At 40.7% G+C, this 27,996-nt stretch overlaps 1 protein-coding gene across 1 annotated transcript in view; it reads right to left on the reverse strand.

The window, feature by feature from the left end:
* Positions 1 to 2,278: 2,278 nt before the first annotated feature.
* LOC134577894 (excitatory amino acid transporter 2-like) overlaps positions 2,279 to 27,996 on the reverse strand; it is a 75,339-nt gene continuing 49,621 nt past the window's right edge. The window contains exons 5-10 of the mRNA XM_063436809.1: positions 20,139 to 20,322; positions 17,325 to 17,451; positions 11,372 to 11,605; positions 6,821 to 7,015; positions 4,749 to 4,883; positions 2,279 to 3,429 (exon numbers count right to left, since the gene is read on the reverse strand). Coding sequence (XP_063292879.1) covers positions 3,165 to 3,429; positions 4,749 to 4,883; positions 6,821 to 7,015; positions 11,372 to 11,605; positions 17,325 to 17,451; positions 20,139 to 20,322 — 1,140 coding nt within the window. The 3' untranslated portion in view covers positions 2,279 to 3,164. The remainder of the gene's footprint in view (positions 3,430 to 4,748; positions 4,884 to 6,820; positions 7,016 to 11,371; positions 11,606 to 17,324; positions 17,452 to 20,138; positions 20,323 to 27,996) is intronic.

A 27,996-nucleotide genomic window follows, 5' to 3' on the forward strand; every position in this document is an offset into this window, starting at 1 on the left:
GTCCTAAATATACATCCAAAGATCCCCAAGGCACAAAGCCTACAGATGCCTTTTTGTATAATAATAATAATAATACAAATAAAAATATAAATAAATAAATAAACTAGAAGACTTTGTAGCACAGGTAGGAAGTCTGTGGCTCTTGGACAATATCAGATATTGATATCTGGGCAAAAAAATATAAAAATGAGTGTTTGAATTAAACACAGGGCTCTACCCATTTGCCTCCCATGGTCCCAGGTAATCTGTTTAACCCCTTAAGGATCAAACTTCTGGAATAAAAGGGAATCATGACATGTCACACACGTCATGTGTCCTTAAGGGGTTAAGTAAGTGCAAGGGCAAATTTCGACTTGAGTGCTACAGATGAAAGAGGCATGCATGCTTTAATTATTTCACTTAATGTCTATCGGCCACTTTGAAGATTACATAATCATGCTCTATGAAATCCCTCGCCCTCCCCCCACCCCTTCGCAGGAGAATTACAGTGGTAGATGTTGCCCCCTAGTGGCCCAAACAGAATAAGGTAAAATTCTAATAGGATAATAATTTTGGTCTGGGGTTTTCTCAGTTTGTCATTAGCTGAGATACAATACACAGAAATCACCGGTAAAATAATCTGTATATTTAAAAATATAATATACTGGGCTCTATGGCTTATCGAATTATGTTTTATAGTTGTATGCAGCATGAAAGTTCATGCAGCTTTTGATATTTTTTTCAATACACAATTTCTTCTCCAAGTCCATGTTAGCAATAATTAATTGTATGGATAAAGTTTCATACAAATTGTTCAGGATCATGTGAAATGTAACATTTGGATCTGTATGTGATCACCCAATATGCAGGGCCATATTGTGCTGAGATACAGTGCCTCTCAATTATGTATGACCAATTGTAGCTGTACCATTGGGGAATGTAATCAAATACAGCCTTAGGATCCTAGCAGTAACAGTAACATTACATTAATATCATCTTATAAATCAAACCCTGGCTTCTCCAAGTGTTCTAGGACATGGAACATTATGGCCAAACATCTCCAAGGTTTCAATACCAGCCTGCATGCTACACTCCTCCAAACACTCCTCCAAACAAGAAGTAGAAGCAGTTTGGGCAAGAATTGTAAGAACCTCTAGGTTAATTGGCCATCTGGATTCAAGGAAACTACAGGAAACAAAATGTGTTATGACAGATCGAAGAAACAATATTTTCTACTTATTGGTCATATTCCTGCATGTCCGCAAGTCAAAGAATATGGAGGTTTTGGGCAAATCAATCTTGGTCCGTGATCTAGGATTCAAGGTGTAGGCAATGTTTGATAACATACAATGGAATGCAACATCCAGAGAACTCGCTATGATATGTATACATCATGGTATAGAAATAATAAAATGAAAATCTACTTTAATAATTAATTTATTAATACTTTTCATGTTATATTGAATAAAACAGCTTACTGAGGTGTGGTAGTAGTGCTCATCTGCTGTCACCTACTGGTGAATAAATATATTGATACTCACGTGAGTTAATGTTTGTGAACATGGATGTTTTCATGTATATTGTATTTTCCAGGCATATATAGGCTTAATAACTGTTATATATCATGCTGGGAGTGCTGATTGTGCGTATTTATTTGCTGCAAATGCAAACAATTAGCATGTTCTTTTAACCAGGGATAGGCACAAATGGCATTCCATTTACTGTGGACTAACGTTTTCATTACTTTTTCACATAGAACTTTAGAAGTCTATTCCTCTTCACATTAATTAAAAGAATGATGCTAAAGTCTTGGTAGGTTTATATATATCCTGATGTCCTGATGAAAGCTCTGTGCAAGAGCTGAAACGTTGACTTGAACTGTAAGAATAAAGAAGAACTAACCTCTCTTTTTTATACTTTTATACTTTTATACTTTAATCCTGGAGTTCAGGTATTTCTTTCATTATTTATACTTTATGTGACCAGAGCACCAGGTATTTATTTTGTTAAAGTTGGAGTGCAGGAGCCTTGGATATATATATATATATATATATATATATATATATATATATATATATATATATATATATATATATATATATATATGTATATATATATATGTATATATATATGTATGTATGTATGTATGTATGTATGTATGTATGTATGTATGTATGTATGTATGTATGTGTATATATATATATGTATGTATGTGTGTATATATATATATATACATAAACAACGCAATAACGCAACTTAATAAATGAAGACAATAATTTAATGCTATGCAAAGGCGCTAAAAATATTAAATTATGGTATCCCCCTTCTCCTATTCAATCCATGACAGATCCTTATTTGACAAAAGGAATTATGTTTTCTGAAGGCTGGAAATCAGGGGAGTGTTGTCCACTGCAACAGGAGTGCAAGATGGTGCCTATCTCTAGTTAGCATTTAGAAAATTCACGAGATACCATATATTACAGTTCTACTGATGGTTTGGAATTGTTAATTTTTTTTCAGAATATCATGTTCGAAATAGGCTCATTCAATAGCAATCAGATTAAGCAATGGATTCACCTAAATATATGTGGTGATCACATCACTGATATATTGGAGAGATTCTGTTCCCATGGAAAATTCTCTTATAATGTGGAAAAATATTTTGAATCGTTTTAAGATATCATAGTTATCTGATATGTACTCAAATCCCTTCATGCTACTATAAATTATCCACAATCTTTCATAGGCAGCACAATTTTTCAACAAGGTTTGTTTGTTTGAAGTGATCATAAGGTCAAATTGCAATATTTAAATTCAATGATTGACCCCAGATTTCCATAAATACCTTGATAATTTGATTTTTGTAGACATTCTATATGCAGCCCCTATACCTTACATCCATGTTTCTATCACATGTAATAGGATAATATTCCAACAAACAAGAGCACTCTAAAGTAACCAGCTGAGCAATTTCTATTTGAAGTTTAAATAGCACCAGGTAACTATGTTGATCTTGATCTTTCACACTTGTAATACCAGGTCTGCAATTTGTCCTTCTATTCACTAATCAGTCCCAAATATAATTAGAATTAACTGGATAGTTCTTGCTGGTATCACAAAGGTGGAGAAACTGTGAGTTGTACAAGGGCCAGCTGCTGGTGTTGATGTGCAGAATATATGGAGAACTAAAGAGAAAGAGGAGGTTCAACGTCAACTTGATATTCATCAGTAGGTAGGGAGGCATAACCTGAAAAAGTTGGGGTGTTTATGTCCTCTCTGACGGGTTTTTGGAGGACTTTGTGGTTCATTAAATGCATCTTGACCATATCTGTCCCATCTTTAATGTCATGTTTAGCATCTATGGCAGCAAGCTCCGCTTTCGATAAATGGTAGATTATGCCAGCTCCAAAGGAATCACCCACTACATTGATAGATGTTCTCATACGGTCTCTAGGAAAGGAAAATCGAAACAGAAATATTGGTAAATGTTTAAAATATGTATTTAGCTCTACCTATCAGAGATGTTCTCTACCCAATCTCACGAGGGTTAACTTAGTTTTTCTGATGAACATTATATTCAAGCAAGTTAGTGAGAGAAAGTGAGAGAGAGACAGTAAGAAGTGAAATGGAAGTCAAAAGACTAGCTAGAATGGCTGTTAACCTATGATTTGTTCAGGAAAGGTTGGAGGATTATGCAATAGCCACAATTAGAACAATCCTTCTAGACTCCATTTGGACAACATCGATGAGAATTATTTATTTATTAAAGTGAGAATTTTTAGGAATTCAAAGTAAATTCCAAATTTTCCAAGTCAGTTATTCTTCCTGGTTAGTTACTTTGGCCTTAAACTTTAAATTCACGTTGAATCCCCAACAATTCTCAATGTAGTGAATAACCCTGCAAGTGTCTTTATTCATAATTTTCTTCTTAAAGAAAGACACCGATTACATATCGACATTAAATGTAGTTGTTCTAAATCTCCATTCCTTGTTAAGAATCCCAATGTAATTTTAGCTTTAAAACTATAGGCATCGCACTTAAATCATGTCAGCAATACTATTAGTGTTTATTGAAGACCCCCTACATATCCTTCTAAGTGATGATAGGGAATATTCCAAAAATGTAAAGGGTATTTCCTGTTGCTTGTTTAAATAAATAACATAACGACAAAACAATTTAATCTCTGCTTATCTGTTAATTTAATGCTGATGCAATTTGAAAATAGCCAGGGCTTCTTGAATATAAAAAGACAAGTTAAATTCGTGTCCCATATTATCAACAAAGGTTACTTGCATACCTTAGATTTGGCTATTTACTGCCAACAATTATCTCTTTTCTCGATTTATATAGTCACTCTATGTAGAAAATATGCAGGTACATTGATAATTAATGATCAATGAAGGGCATTGCTCATTTACCTATGATGTACAAGGTCTTGTTTAGCCTCCAATATGTCAAGAGGTATGGGGGATCAACACCGAGTTCTCCAGCTAATGTGAAACTACATTTTCCATGGTTTGGCAACAGTCTAGCCTGATAAAGCATCATGGGAGGTGTAGTGCAACGGCATTACTAGCTGTACATGTGGACACCTGATGTTCCACCACATCCGGAGATCAGCCAACACTAATATATATGTTCATATAAAATTGATTCACAAAGTTTAACCACTCATCCTGTAATTCTAAATGATATAAGCCTACAATATTAATTATTAAGCTTGTGAATGATTACCAAACTAATAAATCAAATAGAAAATAATACTTACAACAACCAGTCCACTGCTATGAGCAGACTAATATCCTGAGTTGGGAGGCCCACAGCTGTTAAGATGAGTAACATTGTAACAAGACCAGCGCTTGGGATACTTGCTGCCCCTACACTGGCCAAGGTGGCTGTTAGACTATAAAAGAAGAAGTTTAAGGAGAATAAAATAGTAGCGTACTATAGTGGTCCTTGGAGTGTTCCTTTACGATACAAATGTTAAATTCCATTACATTGATCAGTATTACCAAACCTGAAGTAGAAATATATTAAGACTAGACATGTGCACCAGTAACATTTTTGTTTCGTACGAATGATTTTGTACTTAATAAAAATTTCATTCGTAAATCCCGAATTTCATCAGTAAACCATTTGTTTTTCAGACGAAATTCTGTAAAAAATAGCACTGCACATGCTCAAAAAGAAAAAAAGCAAGGAGGGAGTCAGCAGCGCTACCAGCTCCCTCCTTGTAATAAACATTAACCATATTAATAAAAGGGAGGTTAAATTCTCCTGCATGACGTGAGTAGGGGCATGTTGGCTGCTTGCTGTCATTTAATACTACTAGTGACTGGGCAGCTATTACGGTGAACCATATTGGATGTCTGAATTCCCTTGGCGATATTGGGCATGGTACCTCCAGCATTCAAAATGACACAGTTTCTCCCCGCAGTCTTGGTGACTGTCAAGAAATCCATGAATCCCCAGCTTTTGCTTTATTGGCCAAATTATTTCATGCATTTAGAATGAACTGGAATCCAGGTAACTAGGAAGGGATAACAGCTTAAATAGCTTGCCGTTTGGTGGGTCCTCTCTTAGTGCTCAAGCTGGTTTTAGCTCATCTTGTGTAATGACAGATTTGTTTGCATATCACACTTTACCAACCTAAAAGGATGGTACAAATCCAAAATGCAGGCTGACTCCCTCTGCATGAGATTTACAGCAAACCCCAGATGATTGTTTCATCTTTGTTTGGCCTCATCAGTGAGATATATTTCTCTAGACCCAGTGAGCTAGGGGAGAGCAAAAAAACAGGGAGCAAGAAAATTCTGAGAAAGGATAACAGCTCAAAGAGTGTGCCCTTTGGTTGGTCCCCACTCAGAAATATGATATAATCAAAATGTTTTTTCAGGCATTCAGGTCTATGTTAACATATTGGTTGTGGATGTAAAAATATTTGAGTCACTCTTCTCCCCAATTCTTGGGTAACGGTTTTATATAGCCACCATGTAGCTCACAAACTTATACACAGAGTATGTGCCACCCTTGGACTTTGCATGACCAAGACTTGGAAGGCAGACTGCCTTCACAGGTCGAAACTGATGCCAAAATCTGATGTATGCTTCAAATGGAAAAACTGACAGTGATCATTAATGACAGCATGGATTACTTTCTGAAAATATGGAACCCCTGGAAAACCACTTATGGTCAGGGGAAAGGGATTTTTGGATGTTTAATTGTGAAAAATAATTAAAGCTTCTGACTATTTCTTGTAACCCCAAATTTGATGGCTTACTTTATGACCAACTTGTATTCTTCACTAAAGACTTAATACAAATTGTTTGAATATAAAGCTAGGTTTAAATTTTGCCATTATTATAAGTAGTAATTATATAGCTCTAACATATTCTGTAGCACTTTAAAATTATTTAATTTGTATATTTAACAACTAATTGTCATGCAACATATTAACAGTGACAGATGGCAAAGAAGGCCCTGTACAAAGGACATTACAAACTGCAATTCATCATTTATCACACACTATTAAGATCCATATTCTAGCATCATAAGTTTAACGGGAAACACAGTTTCATATTTGCAGGCTCTGCAATTACATCACAATTGGAAGGTTATCAACAGCCAGAATTATCATTTTTGGTGTACCGATAATGTCAAACCAAACATATCACTGAAAAGCATTGTAAAATTGTGATTGAGTCAACACCATTAATGGCACATCGACAGCCATCAATATGCAGATAATTATCAAATGATGAATTATGATTGATTCCCAAGTTAAGATCTAAAAATGAACAATTAGGCAGACAATAGCAATGTTCAAAGCTGATAATTTACCTTACTGTTGCTATCTGACCAGCATCAAGAGACACGTCATTCATTTGTGCAATAAAGATGGCTGCCACTGCCTCATATAAAGCTGTGCCATCCATGTTAATTGTAGCTCCAATAGGCAGAACAAATCGAGTAACACGCTTGTCAATCTTCAGGTTCTCTTCTAGACAGCGGAAAGTCACAGGAAGAGTGCCGGCACTGAAATATCAAATCCAGTATCAACGAAGTGATCGTTTTTTGACAAACTTTTGTTTACATGTATTTAATTATGCTTAATTCTTTTTGACTATCACAAAAAATGTTCACGGTGCATTCTCATCAATACCTTGTATTTGTGATGATTAACCATAAACCTGTGTGTCTCTTTGCCTCTAAACCCCCCATGTGTCTCTTTCCTCCAGCCCTTCTGTGTGACTCTTTGTCCCCACACCTCATCTGTGTGTCTCATTGTAAAAAAAATTACTTTTATAATAATTATTCTGCTTGATACTTATTCATATGTATGTAAATTCTTCTCTTATTGTTGTGTGGCTCGCCTTGTATCATGTATATTCTAGTTCTTCTGTGTCACTTAACCCCTTAAGGACAAAACTTCTGGAATAAAAGGGAATCATGACATGTCACACATGTCATTTGTCCTTAAGGGGTTAAACATATAACTCAATCAGACTTTCCTGGCTTTTCTTATAAAAGAGATTTATTCTTCTTGCTTCGCAAATTCAAAGTCAGTACATACAATATCACTGATGTTAAAAGGGTCAACAGCCCATGGTACATGCTGGACATTCAGAGTGTGAAGACACTCTGCCTTGATGTTCCGTGTCTCAGTGTCTGTGTCTCATTCTCCTAGACACCCCCTTTCACAGATAAAACATTCTACATATATACCACCAGAATGATAAGCATTACAAGTCAATGCTATTGATACATTATGCTTGTTGGCTATTCTAATAACCCTATTAGGTCATAAGAGCTTACAACACGTATTGTCATCTGTTCATGTCACTCAAGATCAACCACACCTCAGTGTGAAATGCATGTAAGCGACATTTCCAAAATATAGAATATTTTACACTGTTTGTCTCTACAGATCCTCTACAAGCCTCTTTGTTTCCCCTATATGTTTCTCTCTGTTCCCCCAGACCCTCTGTGTTTCTCTTTGTCCCCACATCCCTTCTGTGTGTCTCTTTGTCCCCGTTCCCCCCCCCAAGTCCAATAGTGGTCTCTTCCCCAGTACTAGAGATTCTCCCCTGGGCTACCCCTACTGAGTTTGGGAGGGAGGTAGCCACCAACCTTACTCTCCAAGTATATAGGGGCCGGGACCCTAAGTTGGCCTTAGTCAACCTGTTCGGCTTGTACCAATTTTGAGTCATGCCGTTCGGGATGAAGAAAGCTCTGGCTACATTCCAACAGATGGTAGACCGACTCCAAGATGGTTTCCAAGACTATCCTTGCGTATACTTAGATGACATCGCCATTTTTAGCAATACTTGGCAGGATCACTTGGTCCATATAGGAGCGGTCTTAGACAGGATTAGGGAAGTGGGCTTAATGCTCAAGCCCAGCAAGTGTAATATAGGGATGGCCGAGGTACAGCACCTTGGTCACAGAGTAGGAAGCGGGAAGCAGAAGCCCAAACCAATTAAGATAGAGGCAGTAGCCCAGTGGCCTACCCCGAAAACTAAGTTCCAAGTTATGGCCTTTTTAGGAACAGCATGGTACTACCGAAAGTTTGTTTCTAACTACAGTACCCTAGCCAAGTCCCTCACTGACCTAACCTGCAACAACCTTCTCCAAAAGGTAGTCTGGGCCCCGGAATGTGAGCAGGCATTTCAACATTTAAAACAGACTCTTGTGAATGCCCCTGTCTTGGCACCTCCCAATCCAACTAAACGATTTCTTGTTCACACAGACGCTTCTATGTTTGGATTAGGAGCAGTACTGAGCCAAGTTGAAAACATCCCATAGCCTACCTAAGTAGAAAATGTTTACCCAGAAAAGTAAGCTACGCCTGGTCATAGAGGGACAAAGGTTTAAAAATAATATCAGGAAGTATTACTTTACTGAGAGGGTAGTGGATGCATGGAATAGCCTTCCAGCTGAAGTGGTAGAAGTTAACACAGTAAAGGAGTTTAAGCATGCGTGGGATAGGCATAAGGCTATCCTAACTATAAGATAAGGCCAGGGACTAATGAAAGTATTTAGAAACCCTGGGCGGCCATTTTGTCTCCCAAACACAGGTAGCAGTACATGGTTGTCGAGCGCCTGGAACTCATTTCAGATACACAATCTCATGAACCACAGGGAAATTGTTCCACTATGTGCACTGCTCCCAGACAAGTCCAAAAAAGCACTCTTCAGGAGAAAACACTATCGACTGGGGGGAGCATTCACTCCCTAAGAGCCAGGAGAAACATTCTTTGATGTTCTCACAGGAACACCCAAAAGTTGACCGGCTGAAACCCCTTTTCTCCTGGAACTATTTTGGGCAGCAGCCACGTGGGCAGCTGGTCAGAACTTTACCGGAATGGTGATTCCCCTACACTGGATGGATCTGAGCGCTGTATGGACAACTTAGGTGCTCAGATCAGGGCTATTCTGGAATATAACATATATGGGGTTCCTGTACATCTTGACTGTCATTTTGGGGTATTTTGACATTTTTAGGTATGGTCCTCTGTAACCGAGAGATAATTGAGTTAACGATTGGCTCAATTATCTCCCAGATGCCAGGGAGAGTTTTGCACTATGTTGAATAGAGACCCCATGCTGGGGTCTGTGCATAAAAGACCAAGATTGGCACAATAAAAACTGTTGTACTCCCAGAACTGTGTGTCGTCTAGTTACTGGGAAGGGATAGAGCTATTCACTTTACAGTGCCTTGTTCCAGAGTTCCAGTTACTTTAGATCCAGTGGAGAAAAGTCCTTGTCAGGACTTGAGCTCAGCTACAGTATTTACATTGTACGGTCATTTCCACAGGTCATATTGGATTTGACTGCACATAAGCTGGCAGACATCAGAGAAGTGTGCTGTCTCCTTTGAGCCAATGGGTTGGAATCTCCTACTCAGCTTCACTGCTCTACTCTATGGTTTGTAAATCTTGTCTTTCACATATCTGAGTGTTGACCCGACAACCAGGACTAATTAATTTGACAACTGTCTGCAAAGTCGGTCATGATTTTTGCCTTGTGTCTTTTACAGCATGTCTACTTTGATATGTCTTGGTGTACTAAGGTCACTATTAGGTCTGTGTTTTATCTTTCCTTGCCAACTAAAGTCTAAACTCTGTTGCGTTTCTTGTTTGCGTGAGTATGAGATTCAATCCCCTTCTTTCAGAGATACTTCTTTTTGCAATTCATTTTTACTCAGTACATAGCCAGCATTGCCCAGTTTCTATGGTTATTTTCACTCTCAGGATCAAGTGGAACGTGGAGTCTGCTGCCATTAACACATGTACCTTCAATACAAATTAGCTAGAGGGTTATGGCCTCCAAAACTATTTCACTAAGTACTGCTAGGAGGATCTCCACAAATCTGCAATTTTAGAGTGCATTGAAAGGGTGGGGGGGGAGGGGGACTTTCCTAAAGTGCCCAGTAGCTCAAACTATACCTGATAGGCCCCGCTCTCAAAAGGGTTACTATAACCTTTTAAACTAAAGTTGTTTTTTGTTTTGGTGGCTACAGTAGCCCTTTAATGAAATCATGACTTTACATCACGTAATAGTAAAATCTGTTTTTTTTTATCTGAATAGGCTGGTGCAATACTTGCCAGGGTCACTCGTTTGCTTACATATATTACAGTGTCCTATAGCTGCTGGTTTATCTAATGGGACAAGAGTGGATGTTATCGATGCAGCGCAGAATATTTATGACTGATAAATGAATGGCTACACAAGAATAAATCCATTTATTCATTAATACAAGCAGGAGGAGTACAGGTTACAGATTACTGAATTTATGCTACAGCTACAGAGAATGTAAGGGTAATGTAGAATTTGAGCATATGTTGCATGTAGACAGTCAAACTATTTTTTTTCTTCAAGTATGGGATGACTTTTAATATCTGTCAGTGTATGACTTATGATGGACCTATAAAATGTGTTCTGCACTTGCCAGATGCTGGACTAGAGAAAGACTTACTTGGTCAGAAAATAACACTTATGAACATAGTGTTGATAACCATAGAAAACAAAAACAGACTTTGAGAGGTTCACAATGTTTCTAACAGATTTGTAAGAGTAGCAGTTAAGATTCTTGTAAACAGGTCAGAGATACTGTACTAAACACTAATTGGCACTTTCAGCTGCAACAAATGGTAAGCAGAAGAGAAGGCAAAACTGCCAACTCCAGACAAAAATATCTTCTAGACAAAAATGGACTCCTGCAAGCTGAGATTATTTATATAGGTATTACATGAAACTTAGAGACATATCTAACAAATAACCCTACCAGTTCCACCTAGGTATGAAACTTATGAAGAAGGATAAGGTCTTTGTGCCTATGGAAATGATAAATCAGGGTACATATCAATATGGGGTATCTTAATACTGCACCTGGATGCTGTGCCTAAAGCAGTTATCCATGCCTGGAATATGCCACCATAAAAAGCGTATGGGTTTTTCCTGGTAACTGTGAAAAATATGAGGGGTAAGATCATCCCTCCATGAATGACAAGACCCACGATGACAGTCACCATGTACATTCCCAACTGTCTGGCCACGGTCTCAAGGTCCTTGATAGCTGCAATCTTACCACAAATAAGAGATGCAATCCCTAATGGTGAATACCTAAAGGAGTAAAAACACAATGTAACTAGAAAAATAAAGTAAAACCAGGTACATTATTAAATTAGGAAAACAGAATAAGCAGTGACCAATCACGCGTAGCTCATGTGAATGCAGGAGAGCTTGAGCCGTGCCTCTGTTGATGTTAATAAAATGTCATATCATTTTAGCAATAAGGGTCAAATTATTTACTGACATTGAGAAAAGCATATCTTGGACTCCCTCTGAAATCTGGTCCAAAACACCTGGTCCTATGGTGCTTTTTTGGATGTACTTACTATGAGCACAGTTTCGTTCATATAAAATTTTGTATTATTCTGAATCCCTTGTCATTGCTGACAACACATGGTGCTGGTTCAATCATTCCTCTACTTTCTGAGCTCATAAAGTGCAATACATATACAAAGTACAATACAGTCATAACATAAATATACAGCCTGCATGTTATCACAGTCTAAAAGGAATCATTTGGGAATTTAATCTGAGTGAGCGGTTGCCAACATATGAAAAAAAAAATTCCAGGCAAACATTGTAGCAGGATATTCAAGTAAACTGATTAAAATATATTTGACCTTGCCCATCATCTCTTTCAACAACCAATAAAATAATGACTAGACATGTGCAATTCGTTTCAGTCCGAATTAAAATTCTTGGTTCCGAATGTCCGAATAGCTGAATTGCCGAAGTGCCGAAGTGCCAAATTGCCGAAGTCCCGAAGTGCCAAAATTACCGAAGTTCCGAAGTGTAGTATTTTCCCACGCTGTGTAATTTGACTCATAACTCTCTGATTGGTTACTTAATCCACCAATCAGAGAGTTATGAGTCAAATTACACAGCGTGGGAAAATTCCAAAGAACTTTCCCACGCTGTGTAAAATGACACAGAGCACTCTGATTGGTGGATTTCAAACCAACCAATCAGAGTGCTGTGACAGGTAAATGTAGAGACTTACCTGTCAGTCTCTTCATTTACCTGTCAGAGCACTCTGATTGGATGGCTTAAACCCACCAATCACAGTGCTCTGAGCCTAATTGCAGGGCGGGGCAAGGCTTTATAAGCCTTCCCCTGCCCTGCAGAGCTCAGTCTGCGCGGAGCCCTCACCGGGTGAAGATAGTTTTTTTTCGCGCTCTTTTTATTTTTTTTCAATTGCGTCGGTTATTATGGATTTTTATTTGGCCTTTTTTGGGGCTGAAAAAAGAAGATTTTAGAAGAAAGAAAACATCGAATGGTAAGTTTTATTTTAATTTTTACAGGTACTTAGTTAAAGGTCCCCCCTCATTATTTTTAGGGTGAGGGGTAGGGTTTATTTTTTGGGGAGGGGGTGACTAGGGGTTTGGGGACCCCTAGTCACCTGGGGGGGTTAAATTTGTATTTAGGGCCCCCACCCGCCGCTCAGGGGTGGGGGCCAGGAGAGGACATTAGGGTCCCCCCAATTTTTATTTAGGGCCCCCACCCACCGCTCAGGGGTGGGGGCCGGTGGGGAGGACAATAGGTCCTCCCCACTTTTTTTACTTTAGGGCCCCCACCTGCCGCTCAGGGAGGGGGCCCTAAATAAAAATTGGGCCCTACAGGCTGCTCACTGTTTAATATGACATGCTTTTAGAAGAAAGAAAACATCGAATGGTAAGTTTTATTTTTACAGGTACTTAGTTAAAGGTCCCCCCTCATTATTTTAGGGTGAGGGGGATAGGTAGGGCTGCTCACTGTTTAATAGACATGCCCCTACTTGCGGTATGGCGAGTAGGGGAAAAATTCACTAATACTAAGTAATTTAATTTTTTTTTCTTTTTATTCAATTTAGGTCTTTCAGCCTTTTGGTAGATAACTCCCTAATACCGCGGGGAAAGAAAAAAAAGAAAAGTCCCGAAATGCCGGAGTTCCGAAGTTCCAAAGAGCCGAATTTGCCAAAGTTGCTGAAGTGCCGAAGTTCCGAAGTGTCTAAGTTCCGAAGTGCCGAAATGTTCTAAAAAGTGAGAAAACATCTTCCCAAGTATCATTAGCATACAATATAATATGTTATTCACCCTCTCCCAACTCTTTTTACATACAATACAATACGTCATTCACCACCACCAAGTTAATTTAGCTGCAGTTTGAGGTGGCCATTCCACTCCTTCAAGTTGATTTACATATGCCATGACGTGCAGGGCCGGTGTAAGGATTTTTGACGCCCTAGGCAAAAGAAAGATTTGCCGCCCCCCCCCCCCAATCAACCGCCCCAGTGACATCGCAATGCCCCATCCATATGATCTGCCATATGAACTAACGCCAGTGCTGCACACAGTGTGTGTTTACATTAAAAAGCCTGCAGGGACAAACTATAGACACCAGAAGCACTTTATTAAGCTGCAGTGGTTCTGGGGACTATAGTGTCCCTTTAATGTGAGGTAAATTATAGATTAGTGTCACTAATAATATACTAGATTGCCTACTTACAATCAGATGAGGATGGTGATGGGCTCTGGCTGCAGTCTGGCTCCACTGGTCTGGTGTAGAACAGGATCTCTGGAGGCTGTTTGTAACTGTGGTCACAAAATTCAATGTTCTGGGAGAACGGGAAGCAGCTCCATTTTTTGGGACCCCTTACATAGCTCAAGGTCTGGGCCCCAGGGCCTGACGGTGAGTATGCCCATAAGGCCCACCCATAAGTCCACCTACATGTTCCACCCATGAGTTCGCTCACAGGGAGTGGAGTGTGTAGGGGATGTGTAATGTGTTACTGTAGAGAATCTAATGTGTGTGCTTATAGAATGTAGTGTATAGGGATACCAGTTTGTGTAGGTGATGCAGTGTGTTTGTGTGTAGTGGAAGCAGTGTGTTTTTGTGTAAGGGATAGAAAGCAGCGTGTGTTTGTGTATAAGGGATGTATTGTGTGTTTCTTGTTGTGTGTAAGGGGTGCATTGTGTGAATCTGTGTTTGCATGCATAAGGGATGCAAAGTGTGTTTCTGTGTATGTAAGGGATGCAGTGTGTGTGTCTTTAAGGGGTTCGTTGAGTGTGTGTAAGAGATGCATTGTGTTTCTGTGTCTGTGTAAGAGAAGCAGTGTGTGTTTGCATGTGTGTGTAAGGGATGCATTGTGTGTTTCTGTGTATATGTGCAAAGGATGCATTGTCTTTATGTCTAAGGGTTGTGTTTCTGTGTGTAAAGGGATGCATTGTGTGTGTGTGTGTGTGTGCGTAGTGTGAAAGAGCTCCCTGTCCTGCCCCCTGTCCTATAGAGCTCTCCCTTCCATCCCTTAGAGATCTCCCCTTAGTGGTGATCTGCCCCTTAGTGGTCTAAGTGATATCATTACATTAGTGATATCTTGTCTCCCCCTTAGTGGTCTCTGCTCTCCTCTGCCCCCCCTTTCCATGAGTGGTCTCTCCTCTCCCCCCACCCTCCCCTAGTGGTCTATCCTTCACCCCCCCCCTCCCTTAGCGGTCTCTCCTCACCCCCTCCCCTAGTCGTCTCTCCACCACCCCCTTCCTCCTTTAGTGGTCTCTCCCTCCCCCACGTTCTCCTCAACCCCCCCTCCCTGTGTTCTCATCTCCCCCATGTTCTCCTCTTAATTCCCCTCCCTATGTTCTCCACTTCTTCCCCCCTCCCAGTGTTCTCCTCTTATTCTCCCCCCGTCCCTGTAATCTCTTCTTCCCCCCCCTGTAATCTTCTCTTCTTCTCCCCCCTCCCTGTAATCTTCTCCCCTCCCCCCCTGTAATTTTATTTTCTTCTCCCCCCTTCCCTCCCTGTAATCTCTTCTCCTCCCCCCTAATCTTCTCTTCTCCCCCCTCCCAGTAATCTTCTCTTCTCCACCCCCTGTAATCTTCTCTTCTTCTCCCCCCCTGTAATCTTCTCTTCTTCTCCCCCCCATCCAATCTTCTCCACTCCCCTGTAATCTTCTCTTCTTCTCCCCCTGTAATCTTCTCTTCTTCTCCCTCCAATCTTCTCCACTCCCCCTCCCTCCCTGTAATTTTCTTCACTCCCCCCTCCCTCCCTGCAATTTTCTCTACTCCCCCCTCCCTCCCTGTAATCTTCTCCCCCACTGTAATTTTCTTCACTCCCCCTCCCTCCCTGTAATCTTCTCCCCCCCTCCCTCCCTGTAATTTCCCTCACTCCCTCCCTGTAATCTCCCCCTCCTCCCTCCCTGCAATATTCTCCCCCCCTCCCTGCAATAATCTCCCCCCTCCCTCCCTGTAATCTCCCCCCCTGCAATATTCTCCCCCTCCCTGTAATCTCCCCCCTCCTTCCCTCCCTGCAATATTCTCCCCCCTGCAATATTCTCCCCCCTCCCTCCCTGCAATATTCTACCCCCTCCCTTGCTGCACCCCCTCCCTCCCTGCAATAATCTCCCCCCTCCCTCCCTGCAATATTCTCCCCCCTCCCTCCCTGCAATATTCCCCCCTCCTTCCCTGCAATATTCCCCCCCCTCCCTGTAATACTCTCCCTCCCCTCCAATCTTCTCCTCACCTCCTCTGTAGCGTGGCCGAGCTCCTCTCCGGTCCGCGACCCGGCCGGACTGACAGGAAGTGCACACTCAGTGTGCACTTCCTTTCAGTCTGGGCGGGTCACGGACCGGAGAGGAGCTTGGCCACGCTACAGGGAAGGGGAGGTGAGGCAGTGCGGCAGCCGTCTGAGCGCTCTCTATAGAGCGCTCAGGCGGCTATAGCATTTAAAGGGCCGGCGATGGGGGCGCAGGGCGCCCCCTCCTATATGGTGCCCAAGGCGGCTGCCTAGTTCGCCCCCATCGCCGGCCCTTTAAATGCTATAGCCGCCTGAGCGCTCTATAGAGAGCGCTCAGACGGCTGCCGCACTGCCTCACCTCCCCTTCCCTGTAGCGTGGCCGAGCTCCTCTCCGGTCCGCGACCCGGCCGGACTGACAGGAAGTGCACACTCAGTGTGCACTTCCTTTCAGTCTGGGCGGGTCACGGACCGGAGAGGAGCTTGGCCACGCTACAGGGAAGGGGAGGTGAGGCAGTGCGGCAGCCGTCTGAGCGCTCTCTATAGAGCGCTCAGGCGGCTATAGCATTTAAAGGGCCGGCGATGGGGGCGCAGGGCGCCCCCTCCTATATGGTGCCCAAGGCGGCTGCCTAGTTCGCCTTATAGGAAGCGCCGGCCCTGATGACGTGTCAATCTACCCTAGATCCTATACTTAATATCACAAGTTTTCCCTCAATCTGTAGTAATGTGAACATTTATCTATTATTCATTTATTTATAAAATATTTTACCAGGAAAGATGCATTGAGATTTCTCTCGTTTTCAAGTATGTCCTGGGTCAACAAATGTACAAATTTACTCCTCAAAATGTCAACCGGCACAAACTAAATGCAAAAAAGCCCCCCAAAAAGTGTCTGAAAATTCTTTACTATTGCCAGGTGTATTAATGTCAGTCTCTCTATTGAATAAAATGACAACCTTTGCCCTATGATAAATAACCTATACAATCTTCTCAATACTTTCACTGACGGTAGAGAAAAATAATTGATTGGAGAGAAAAAAAATATTTAAGTATTACAAAATTTCAAACTCTGTAAAAATCCCAGAGCACAAATTCAGGGAAGATTGAGTGTTACATTCAGTTTTAGATATAAAATAAGAAAAATAGCTATAAAACCAGAATGTGGAAATAATGAAATAACTGTCTCAAGAAACTGGTGAAAAAGTATGTTTTTACCTACACATGAGAAGAGCTTATGTAAAGCACATTGGACTCAAATTTCCATTGAATTTCTCATTTTGCTACTTACCACATAATCATGTTGACAAGTTTCATTATTATCTCATTTAAGATATTAAAGAAATCAGCCATGATCTTGGCTTGGTCTCCCATCTTCCCCATTGAAATGCCAAATGCAATGAAGAAACCAATGAGACCTGTATGAAACATCAAATGAAAGACGTGCTACAAGAGGCTGATCACATCAATTATATCAACAATTTACAGAACACACAAATATTTACAGGTAGTAAAATGCAGACATTTTATAGTTTGTTTTATTCAATTTTGGAAACTCCTGGCAGAAATTTGAATAAAAGCCTTAAATGGCCACCCTAAGCACCAGAACATCATAACATTCTAAGTCTGTGCCTTAGATCTTAGAGATCTAACTAACTGGTGTGTTGCATGAGCATGCCGTATATACAACTAGAATAGACATCTTTCTCATGACCTGAAGAGACTCTGAGCCCCATGCGCAAGTAGCATATTGCACTGAGCATTCTAATATTAGTTAATTAGTTATCTATGAAAAAAGTGAAAATGCACTCAAGTCCATTGAGTCCGACATTTAAAGCATAATCATTTTTATGCTGTTGAGTTAAAAAAAAAGGCAAAAAAAAACCCATTTAGAATGATGGCAAATTATGTGTCAAGAGCCTCGGCTCACACACCTGCAGTTCCCACGCCGTACCTCACTCCTCAATCCCTCTTCGGCGCATGCCGGGTCATTTGGCATGCTCACCACCGAGGAGGGAAGGTCGGCATCCTCCATCTGCTCGGAGCTGCAGGCAGCACATACAGTGAGGAAGGGGGAATCCCCACATAATACATATTCAATAGATGTACACTTATGCGCCTATGGGACAGCCTCTTAAAGAGACTGAAAGCTGTTTAATTTCCACAGGTGGACACCATCTCACTAATGGTGTGGGGGAGGTGTGGCCATGTCCCCTATATAACCACAGCTAACAATGTCTCCTGTGCTCAGTTCAAACGTGCTACTGTGGTGTTCACTTCAGTGTGTGCATATCCTGCTTCATTTGATTACTTGGTATCTGACTCTGCTTGTTACATCATTCATGAGCCTGTGCTGCCTGTCCTGACCTTTGGCTTTCCTTGACATCTCTTATGCTTGTCCCTTTTTAGGACCTTGCTTTGGTTAACTTCTGCTACGTGGTCTCCTCCTGTTAAAAGACATAACACTATCCCATAAAAAGTGGAAAACATCCTTACTGACTCCATAATAGCAATCAGATTTCGTCTTGGACACATACATGTCAATTATATCCTTGAATATTTTGTTTGTCCAAAAACAAATACAAATCCATGCCTTTCTTTAAACTATCTACAGAATCTGATAAGACAACATCTTTGGCAGAGAATTCAACATTGTTATCGTTCTTACAGAAAATAATTCTTCCCTCTGTTATAAACAATTTCCCTGTCTTCCATATTCAATTCCTGAAATCTTGTCTGTTGTATATTTCTGTTAAGAAACAGGTGAGCACATAGCGAATTATACTGATCCTGTATATATTTGTATGATGACATTGTAATCCTTCTGTCTAAATAAAACAAAGTTACTTTTTTAGCCCATCTTCACAACTAATGTTTTCCATCTCTCTTACTAGTTTTGTAGCTATCCTCTGCATTTTTTCAGCAATATCCTTCATTAAAACTGGTGCCCAAAATTGCACCGCATATTCAAGGTGGGGTTTTACAACTGCTTTATGATTAGGGAAAACTATATTTTGATCACGTGATTTTATTTTTTTATTTTTTACAGGACACCTTTTCTTATACAGGACTGCGCCTTTGCAGTGGCAAATTGACATTGTACACTGTGGCCTAGTTTGTTATCAAGAATTGTTCACAAGTCCTTTGTAATGTTATCTGAACCTCAAGCACATTTAACATTTGATGTATACATTGCTTGTGGTTTCCTTATTTCAAAATGCATGACTTTACATTTATCTATATTGAATCTCATCTCCCAATTGTCTACCCAAACCCCTAATTTATTCAAAGCCCTCTGTAAAGAATTAATATCATGTTCAGACTATGCTATTATGCCTAGTGTTGTGTCATCTGCAAACACTAACACATGAATTTCATTTCCCACTTAAAAATATTTTTATATTTATTTCATTTTTTATGTTATATTTCTACAAAGCTATACAAATGTTTTAACTCTCTTAGTAACTATGGTATTTTAAAGGGAAACCTTAAGGACCAAAACAACTTTAGCATTATGAAGTGGTTTTGATGAATGCCCCTGCAGTCTCACTGGTCAATTCCCTACCATTTAAGAGTTAAATCCCTTTCTTTATACAATCCTAGCTACACACCCTTGTACAGCCTGGTTTCAGTAATGCAAAATCAATATTATTCACTTTCTTAATTGAAAATTTAGATTTGTTTAGCTCATATTCTGTTAATAACCTGCTAGAGCCTCCTGTATGTGATTAAAGTTCAATTAGCAGAGCAGATTCTAAAATAAACACACCGAGCTGTAAGATTTCATGGAAAGCAAAACATTTTTTTTTCATGAGTCAAAACCATGGGAGGTATAGCTAGGCCCACATTAACAGAAATAAAAGTGATTTAACTCTTAAATAGTAGAGAATAGAACGATGGTCCACCCATTATAATATTAATACAGTAATTACTTACAATAATTGCTTAGTATTATCAGTCCAATATTTTAACAGTGCCAAAAGAGCTGATAATATTAAGGTAAAAGAAAACGTCCTTAACTAAATGAATTCCTTGTACATGTACTCATCTAAATACTGTAATTAGTGTATATTTATTTCAGTGAGTTCTACATAATTCTACTTACCAAGTACATTCATTCCACCTTTGAACTCCAGCTTCTTCTGTGTGATCATCACAGGTCCAGTGTTCCCCTCAGTTATGCTGCTATTTATATGAGTTACATTACTTTGCAAACTAGTAATATTCACAGGATTGATTAGATCGAGAGGAGAGGGAGGTGCAGGAACCTTCTTGGAAACAGTCTGTATCTGAAAGACACACCAGGACATGTTTTAAAAGTGATTCTGTAGATGATGATGTTTTGTATGAAGACAGTCCAAGAATAATCAACATAAGCTTTGCTGACCAGGTTTGTGGAACAAAATATTTCAAGAACAATATGCTGGTACAATTACCTGTGACTCCTTTGACATAGTTGGAATACCTAATTATTTGAAATTTCAGTGATACAGAGCTATAGAAAAAACAGCCGTAGATTTGATGACAAGTTGAGAGGCCATTCCTGTTAATCTAAAGTTAAAAGGACAGAGTGCATAAAATTTAGGCATATTTTATCTAGGGTCAGGTGAAGGCCTCAATTTATTTATCATGCAAATTAACCTGATAAATATCACTAAATTATCACTAAATATCACTAAACTAATCTTATTGATTTTTTTGATTGGGTAACTAAAATAATAGATCAGGGTGGTGCAGTAGACATTGCTTACCTAGATTTCAGTAAGGCTTTTGACACTGCTGCACACAGAAGGCTTATCAATAAACTGCAATCTTTAAGTTTGGATTTCAATATTGTTAAATGGGTAAGGCAGTGGCTGAGTGACAGGCAACAGAGGGTTGTAGTCAATGGAGTATATTCGAAGCTTGGGCTTGTCACCAGTGGGGTACCTCAGGGATCTGTGCTTGGACCCATTCTCTTTAATGTTTTTATTAGTGATATTGCAGAAGGTCTTGATGATAAGGTGTGTCTTTTTGCGGATGATACTAAGATATGTAACAGGGTTGATGTTCCAGGAGGGATAAGCCAAATGGCAAATGATTTAGGTAAACGAGAAAAATGGTCAGAGTTGTGGCGACTGACATTTAATGTGGATAAGTGCAATATAACACATCTTGGATGTAAAAACCCAAGGGCAGAGTACAGAATATTTTATAGAGTCCTAACCTCAACATCTGAGGAAAGGGATTTAGGGGTAATTATTTTAGATGACTTAAAGGCAGAAAGAAAATGTAATAGATTAGCAGGAAATGTTAGCAGAATGCTTGGTTATATAGGGAGAGGTATTAGCAGTAGAAAGAAGGAAGTGTTCATGCCATTGTACAGAACACTGGTGAGACCTCACTTGGAGTAATGTACAGAGTAGTGGAGATCGTATTTTCATAAGGATATTGATACTTTAGAGAGAGTTCAGAGAAGGGCTACTGAACTGGCTCATGGATTGCAGGATAAAACTTACAAGGAAAGGTTAAAGGATCTTGACATGTATAGCTTGGAGGAAAGACGAGACAGGGGGGATATGATAGAAACATTTAAATACATAAAGGGAATCAACACATTAAAGGAGGAGACTATATTTAGAAGAAGAAAAACTACCACAACAAGAGGACATAGTCTTAAATTAAAGGAGCAAAGGTTTAAAAATAATATCAGGAAGTATAGCCTTCCAGCTGAAGTGGTAGAGGTTAACACAGTAAAACTGTTTAAGCATGCGTGGGATAGGCATAAGGCTATCCTAACTATAAGATAAGGCCAGGGACTAATGAAAGTAGTTAGAAAATAGGGCAGACTAGATGGGCCGAATGGTTCTTATCTGCCGTCACATTCTATGTTTCTATGTTTCCATTACTTAATAAATAGCATTGTGCATGGCAGAAATATTTTTTTTGGCCTAATTAATTTGTCCAGAAAAAAATGTTGTTCGGTCAACCAAATTTCGTCCATGCAAATAATTCAGAAAAACACTTTGGACGAATCAGTAGGGTACAAAAATTGTCCACTCAAAGGCTGCAAAATATATATATAATGTGTGTGTGTTGTAGATTATGCTAACAGAGTGTATCTTTAATCTTAATTTTAGTAATGACAGGAGGCGAATATTTGCATAACTCTCTTTACTGAAAACTCCCAGCAGTACAGATCATAACAGAATAACCAATTAGAAAACATTTCAACATTACACAAAAGGCCCTGTCAGAATAGTCACTTCCTCTTGCTTTGTAGTCAACTCAAAACAATAAAGTCCAAATATAAAGTCAAACATCAAACAAGTCAAACGGTAATCCTGAAACAAACATGGCAATCCAGACTACGACAGTAAAAACATTCATATTAACCATAGAATCCAGAATAGAGGTATAAGGTGTCGACCACACTGAAAAAAAACAGAAAGAAGTGGAAGTCATCTGAAATAATATGTTGCCCATCATACAACAACTGTCTACCACATTATGTGAAATTATTGCAACAACAATTGATGCTAGTAATGCTAATGACAGGTATAGTATGGAACAATAGCATGATCTAAACAGAAGAACAAATTATATCGACTACCGATGCGCCTGCCAAAAAAACGCTTGCAACGCTGCAGCACCGCATACTGAATGGGCCCTGAAGTGAAGTCTATTCCGTCCAAAGACAAAAGCCAGCAAATCCAAAGTCGTAGTAGAGACCAGCTTGTGGGGTATAATGAAAGACATTAAAAGTTGACCCAAAGACAAAAAGAGTAATGGCGCGGTAACCTCGTACCGTAAGAGCGCACCCATAAAGCTCAACTGTAGGACCACCTGAAAAAACAGATAAGAAACCAAAGTAGAATCTGAGTTCGCATGGAGTGAGATAGAATATCAAATGCACGAACATTGGATACCTGTTGTAAAGAAATGAGACACAAAAGCAGCATGAGCTTAGCTGATACCCGATACCTGAATTGTCCGGCCAGACCTGAAGGAAGCGCAACACTAAATCGACGTCCCTGGGATCAGGATTTTTGGGTGCGGGAGGCCTGGACAACTCATCTCACTCAAAAGGTGACAAACCTTCTGAACCATCAGGACACCCTTAAGAGGGATGTGAACCACTGTAATAGCCGAGTGCACCATGTTAATAGATCAGTAAGAACGACCAAACGGAAAAGGTGAGACATATATTTCAGACTGGAAATAGTAGGTGTTGTAAAAGGTGTCCAGACCCCTCTCCACTCACCAATTACTCCAAGCATTCTAGGCGGTAACAGCAAATAAATCATACTTTATTTGTGTACATGACATGACCATAATGGCACTTTACTAAAGTAAGTGGATCTAATACACGTAGGTCTAATGCCTGGAGCCCATGAATCCCATAAAGGTCTTTAGTAGCTTGTGATAAGCCGTGGACCGACCAGGCTTCTTGGAAGGTGTCCAAACCATGAGGTACAGTTGCTATTCTAACACCAGTGGGTGAGGTTCTCTTTGTGGTCCATCAGGAGAAGGGGAAAAAAGGATGGCAAGAGGAGGAAGTGATCGCAAGATAGTTCCGGAAACTACACTTGGCCCTGCCGGAGGGCAGAGGCGAGAAGGAGAGACACTCCATGGAGGCATAAATAGCGGATCTTCTGTGTCAGCATAGATAACGGTGGCCAAGTCTACAGGAGTGCATCCACAGCCTCGCAGTCCGTGTATTGTACTGCAGAGATATTGTCGATGCAGAGCAGGAAGCAACAATCTGAAGGGAGTTTGGCTTGACTGCGTATGTCAAATGATCCAGCGATCAACTCCAGACAATTTATGTGCAACTCGGTCTCCTCACCTGACCAGGGGCCTCAAAAGGCCGGCATCAAACTCCACAACGATATCCGGCCATTGTCCAAATATTGCTCTGCCATTCCAGACTTGCATGTGTCATAATCATATTAACCACCTCCCGAGAGGCATATCTAGTGATCATAGTAGTGGTCCAAGTATAGATGTTTCGCCTCTAACTGTTGTGAAGCTCGGTAGTGAAAGATTGCCTACATCAAGGAGGACAGGAGACCCATGAACCGTGCGAGGAGTTGCAGGAGGAGCGCATCCATGTTAAGGATCCATCAAATCTTCTTTCGTATAGTTGCTGTCTTCGAGACAGGCAGGTGAAGACCACAGTCCACAGGGTCTATCTTGAAGCCAAGGAATTGAGTGACCTGAGACGGGGAGAGTGCTGACCTCTGTCAGTTCACCACTGAGCCCGAAGATTCCAGAAAGTGAACGACAAATTTCGGGTGAACCAGTTGTTGGCCAACAGGAGATCCTGAAAGAGATGGATTCCTTCTATTTTGGAATGTCGATAGACGACATAATAATTTAGCTGACAGAACTTGATGGCTGGTCAAAATTATTCCGGCTGTGTGTAGGATCTGGGGCCAGTGGAATAAATTCGGCTGCTGGCTCGGCCCTGCTGCCGACCAGCCCACCACTGCCAGGTGGTGGTGGAACACTTGCTTGAGGGAGGATTGGGCTTTGTTCAAAAGAGTGAACAGGATCACATGCTTCTCTAACTTCACTATAGATGGTTCCCCGAATAGGAATCACTTTGCCAAGGGTCCAGTTCTTTGCAACCCAGTTCCAACAGTTCAGAATCCACCCACAACAGTGTCCACTTGCGTCTCTCAGAACAGAGGATAGCATTGGCGTCACTCAGCAAGCAGATAGAGAGCTGTGCCCATTCACGGACGTCACTTGGATCCGATCGTGTGCCCAGGGCAAGGGCCAGATCTCCAAAATAAAGCATCTTTGTCAATGGGCCAAGTAAATCTAGGAATTTGTCTTGCATAGACCCTCTTTTTCAACATCCTTCCGTGGTCTTTACCAGCATGGGACATGAAGCTCACTACTGTGGTGTCATGAGCTGGGCCAGGAGATCTGGCTGAGTTCATTCGGATGTTCTAGGGTGTCTTATAGTGCATGGGTCGTTTTAACAGTGGTACACCAAGCACATCCAGAAAAAAAACCATCCCTGGTGGTCTTTGGTGGAGGTGTACGGTATCTTTTCTGGATAATCATCACAAAGCACGATTTGAATCACATATTTGTAGCCCGTGTGGGGTAGGTCTAGTCCAGTCCACCTCGTTGGAGGCAGATCCTACCACTTGCCATTCGTCCACCACATTGAGAGCATGAGGCGGACAACAGTACTCGTCATCTGAGGACCGGGTTAAGGGGGAAGCTGAATCCACCAGTTTAAAGCACTTGGGTGTTTTCAAGTGAGCCTTGCGTTTAGTCTTGGTTCTCGTTGGTGCACTGGAACCCCTCTAATGGTGCTAAGGCCCGTTCTGGCTCCGAAGAGTCATATGGTATCTGGGGGTTCACCCAGTATGGTGTGTCTTGTGTGACAAAGGACACCAACTATGTTAAAAGTAACATTTGGCATGAATTCAATGGTCTTCAGTGAAATATTAAATGTATTAAATAGTTAAGGTACCATGACAAAAAGAGAGGGTCATGCCTGCAGGGTCTGCTTAAGCAGTGTCAGATCCTGGGGTGGTATTAGGCTTTTGCGACCCCGTCTCTTGTGTATGGGGTAAGATCCGTAGTAGGGCAATCCGTGACTGCGGCATTAATCGTTGCCTGAAAATCCTGCGTTGGTGGGGGAGTGTTGCCCGTGGTGTTGTGGTCCGTCCTGTAAAGAACAGTGACAATCAGTGGGTACTGGATAAGTGGAGAGGCACGCAAGGTGCCAGACTCCTTGCAAAACTGGGGCTCACCTGGGAACCGGCTGCACAATATAGCCGTGTATTAGAGTTCAGTGCCAAATAAGAGGGGCTCACCCTCTAGGTGTACGAAAGGAGGTTTATCTTAAGTGAAATAGGAGACGTGGAAGTCTCATTATTGTGGGGATGACCCCAAATTTCCCCTTTCTGGGGAGGTTTCAAGAAGGGGCTTCGCATATATATATATATATATATATACATATATATATATATATATATATATATAAATTATTTTTTCCTTATTTCCTGATGTTAATGTCGGTCAAAATATGCTTCAGCATATTCCAACAGAATTATGGACAAATAGAATGGTAAATAAAATGTAATTTAGTTTTGAGAGTTTTCTTACTTCTAAACACTTGGTTGAAACGTTTAAGTGTTTGGTCTGGCTGATTCTTGGTTTCTTTGTGTTAAGACCTGCAGTGGTAATGGTACTGCGGTCTTCTATTCCTTTCCCAACAGCTGAGCATAAGTGATTATAGCTGTAGCAGGGAGTAGAGGAATAGTGTAGATGAATGCAGCTTCCAAGACGATTCTCCCCAGAAAATAGAATGTTCCCCAAACATGAGCCTAGACTTCATGAAGGGTGTAACAGGAATGAGGTTTATTGAAAACACACTGGCTTTTATGAGAAATCCTCCCACAGCAAACAAAGACATTGACCAATCATCATACATTTTTACAGTAATACACGCCTTCCCTCTGCCTGGGAGATATTGAGATAAGTTAAGGAATAAATCAATTATCTCCAGGCAGAGGGCACACAATTTTCCCAAAAGTTGGAACACCCCTTTCCCCACAAGATATCCCCACATATCCCCTGATAGCCCCAATCTGGGGGACAAACATATCCAAATTTCACCTAGATCGGTTCAGGGGTTCTTAAAAAGTATGGAAGTCATATGTTACCGAACACACGAGGCTCCTGCCAAAACAGTTCCACGAATTCAGCGTGTGCGGTCAGTCAATTTAGAAAATGGTAAAAAAATTAACAAAGTACCAAATGGATCCTCCTGGCTCATAGGAGCGATTGCTCCCCTTGTCCGTACGAACAAAACTACCGAATGGCGCTCTCCTGGCTGTTCGGTAACTAAAGGAAGCAGGCGTTCGGTAGTTTCAGCGGTGGTTCGTGAGGTCGAGTGTCTGATTCTAGTTCCAGACACTCGACGACCAAGTCCCGCTGACTCCTCTCGTGCGAACAAGATGGCTGCCGTTTTCTATTCCACGTGGCGTTCGGCTATACGAACAGCGGCCGCCCAGGGATCACTTAATAGTCAGTTCTTTTGAAGTTAATGAGCCAGGAAGGTGGTCGGTGTTCGGTAGTTTCAAACTACTGAACCAATATTCAATATCCATGCAGTAAATGGAGGGGAAAAAAACAAATAAAGGAGAAAATGTTAAATAAACGTCTATTTTCTTCACACTTTGTGTATTTATTTATCATTTAATTGATTTAGTGGCTGTCTCTATCCATCTATTATCTTCTTTTTTGGAGCCACAGGTGGAACTCCAAATCTCGATTAAACCATCCGACTCCTCCATTGTCTGGTTCGTTTGCTTTGTAATTTGGTTACATGGTGATTCAAATTTACGGAATATGAAAGACCCACCCATTGCCCTTTGAAATTCCTGAGAAACCAAATGCACATGTCTAATAATGAAAATACTTAATAAATTTGAGTTCAGAGGTAACTTCTTACTATCTTTAAACTCAGGTTGAAAGATAGTAAAAAGGTGTCATTGGATCATGGGTTATGTTCTTGAGTCTACAAGGATCCATTGAATCAAATGGCCCATGTGGGTTTTAAGTATTGATTTGCCTAACAATGGTGCAGAATGCCACGGATATGGGTCTCCTTCTTGTGTCTTGGATGGGGAGATAAAGCCTAACCCATTCCTAACCATAACCCAAAAGAGGAGCCTATACCTAACAGTGGGAGAGCAAAAAACAAGATTAAAAAAAAGAGTACTGAGGATGTACAACAGCTTAAATAGCCTGCCCTTTTTGGGATCCCAACTTAGATCTCAAGCTGGATCTAAGTTGGGATCTTGTGCCATTACAAAAAGAAGCCGTCCATTTGCATATCAGACTGATCCTACCCAAAAGGGCACAACAGATCCAAAATGCAGACCGGCTCCCTCTGCACATGAGATACAGCAACCCCAGATGATCTTTTGTTAGGCATCGACAGTGAGGTA

This window comes from Pelobates fuscus, chromosome 11, assembly GCF_036172605.1.
Source record: "Pelobates fuscus isolate aPelFus1 chromosome 11, aPelFus1.pri, whole genome shotgun sequence".
NCBI classification, from domain to species: Eukaryota; Metazoa; Chordata; class Amphibia; order Anura; family Pelobatidae; genus Pelobates; species Pelobates fuscus.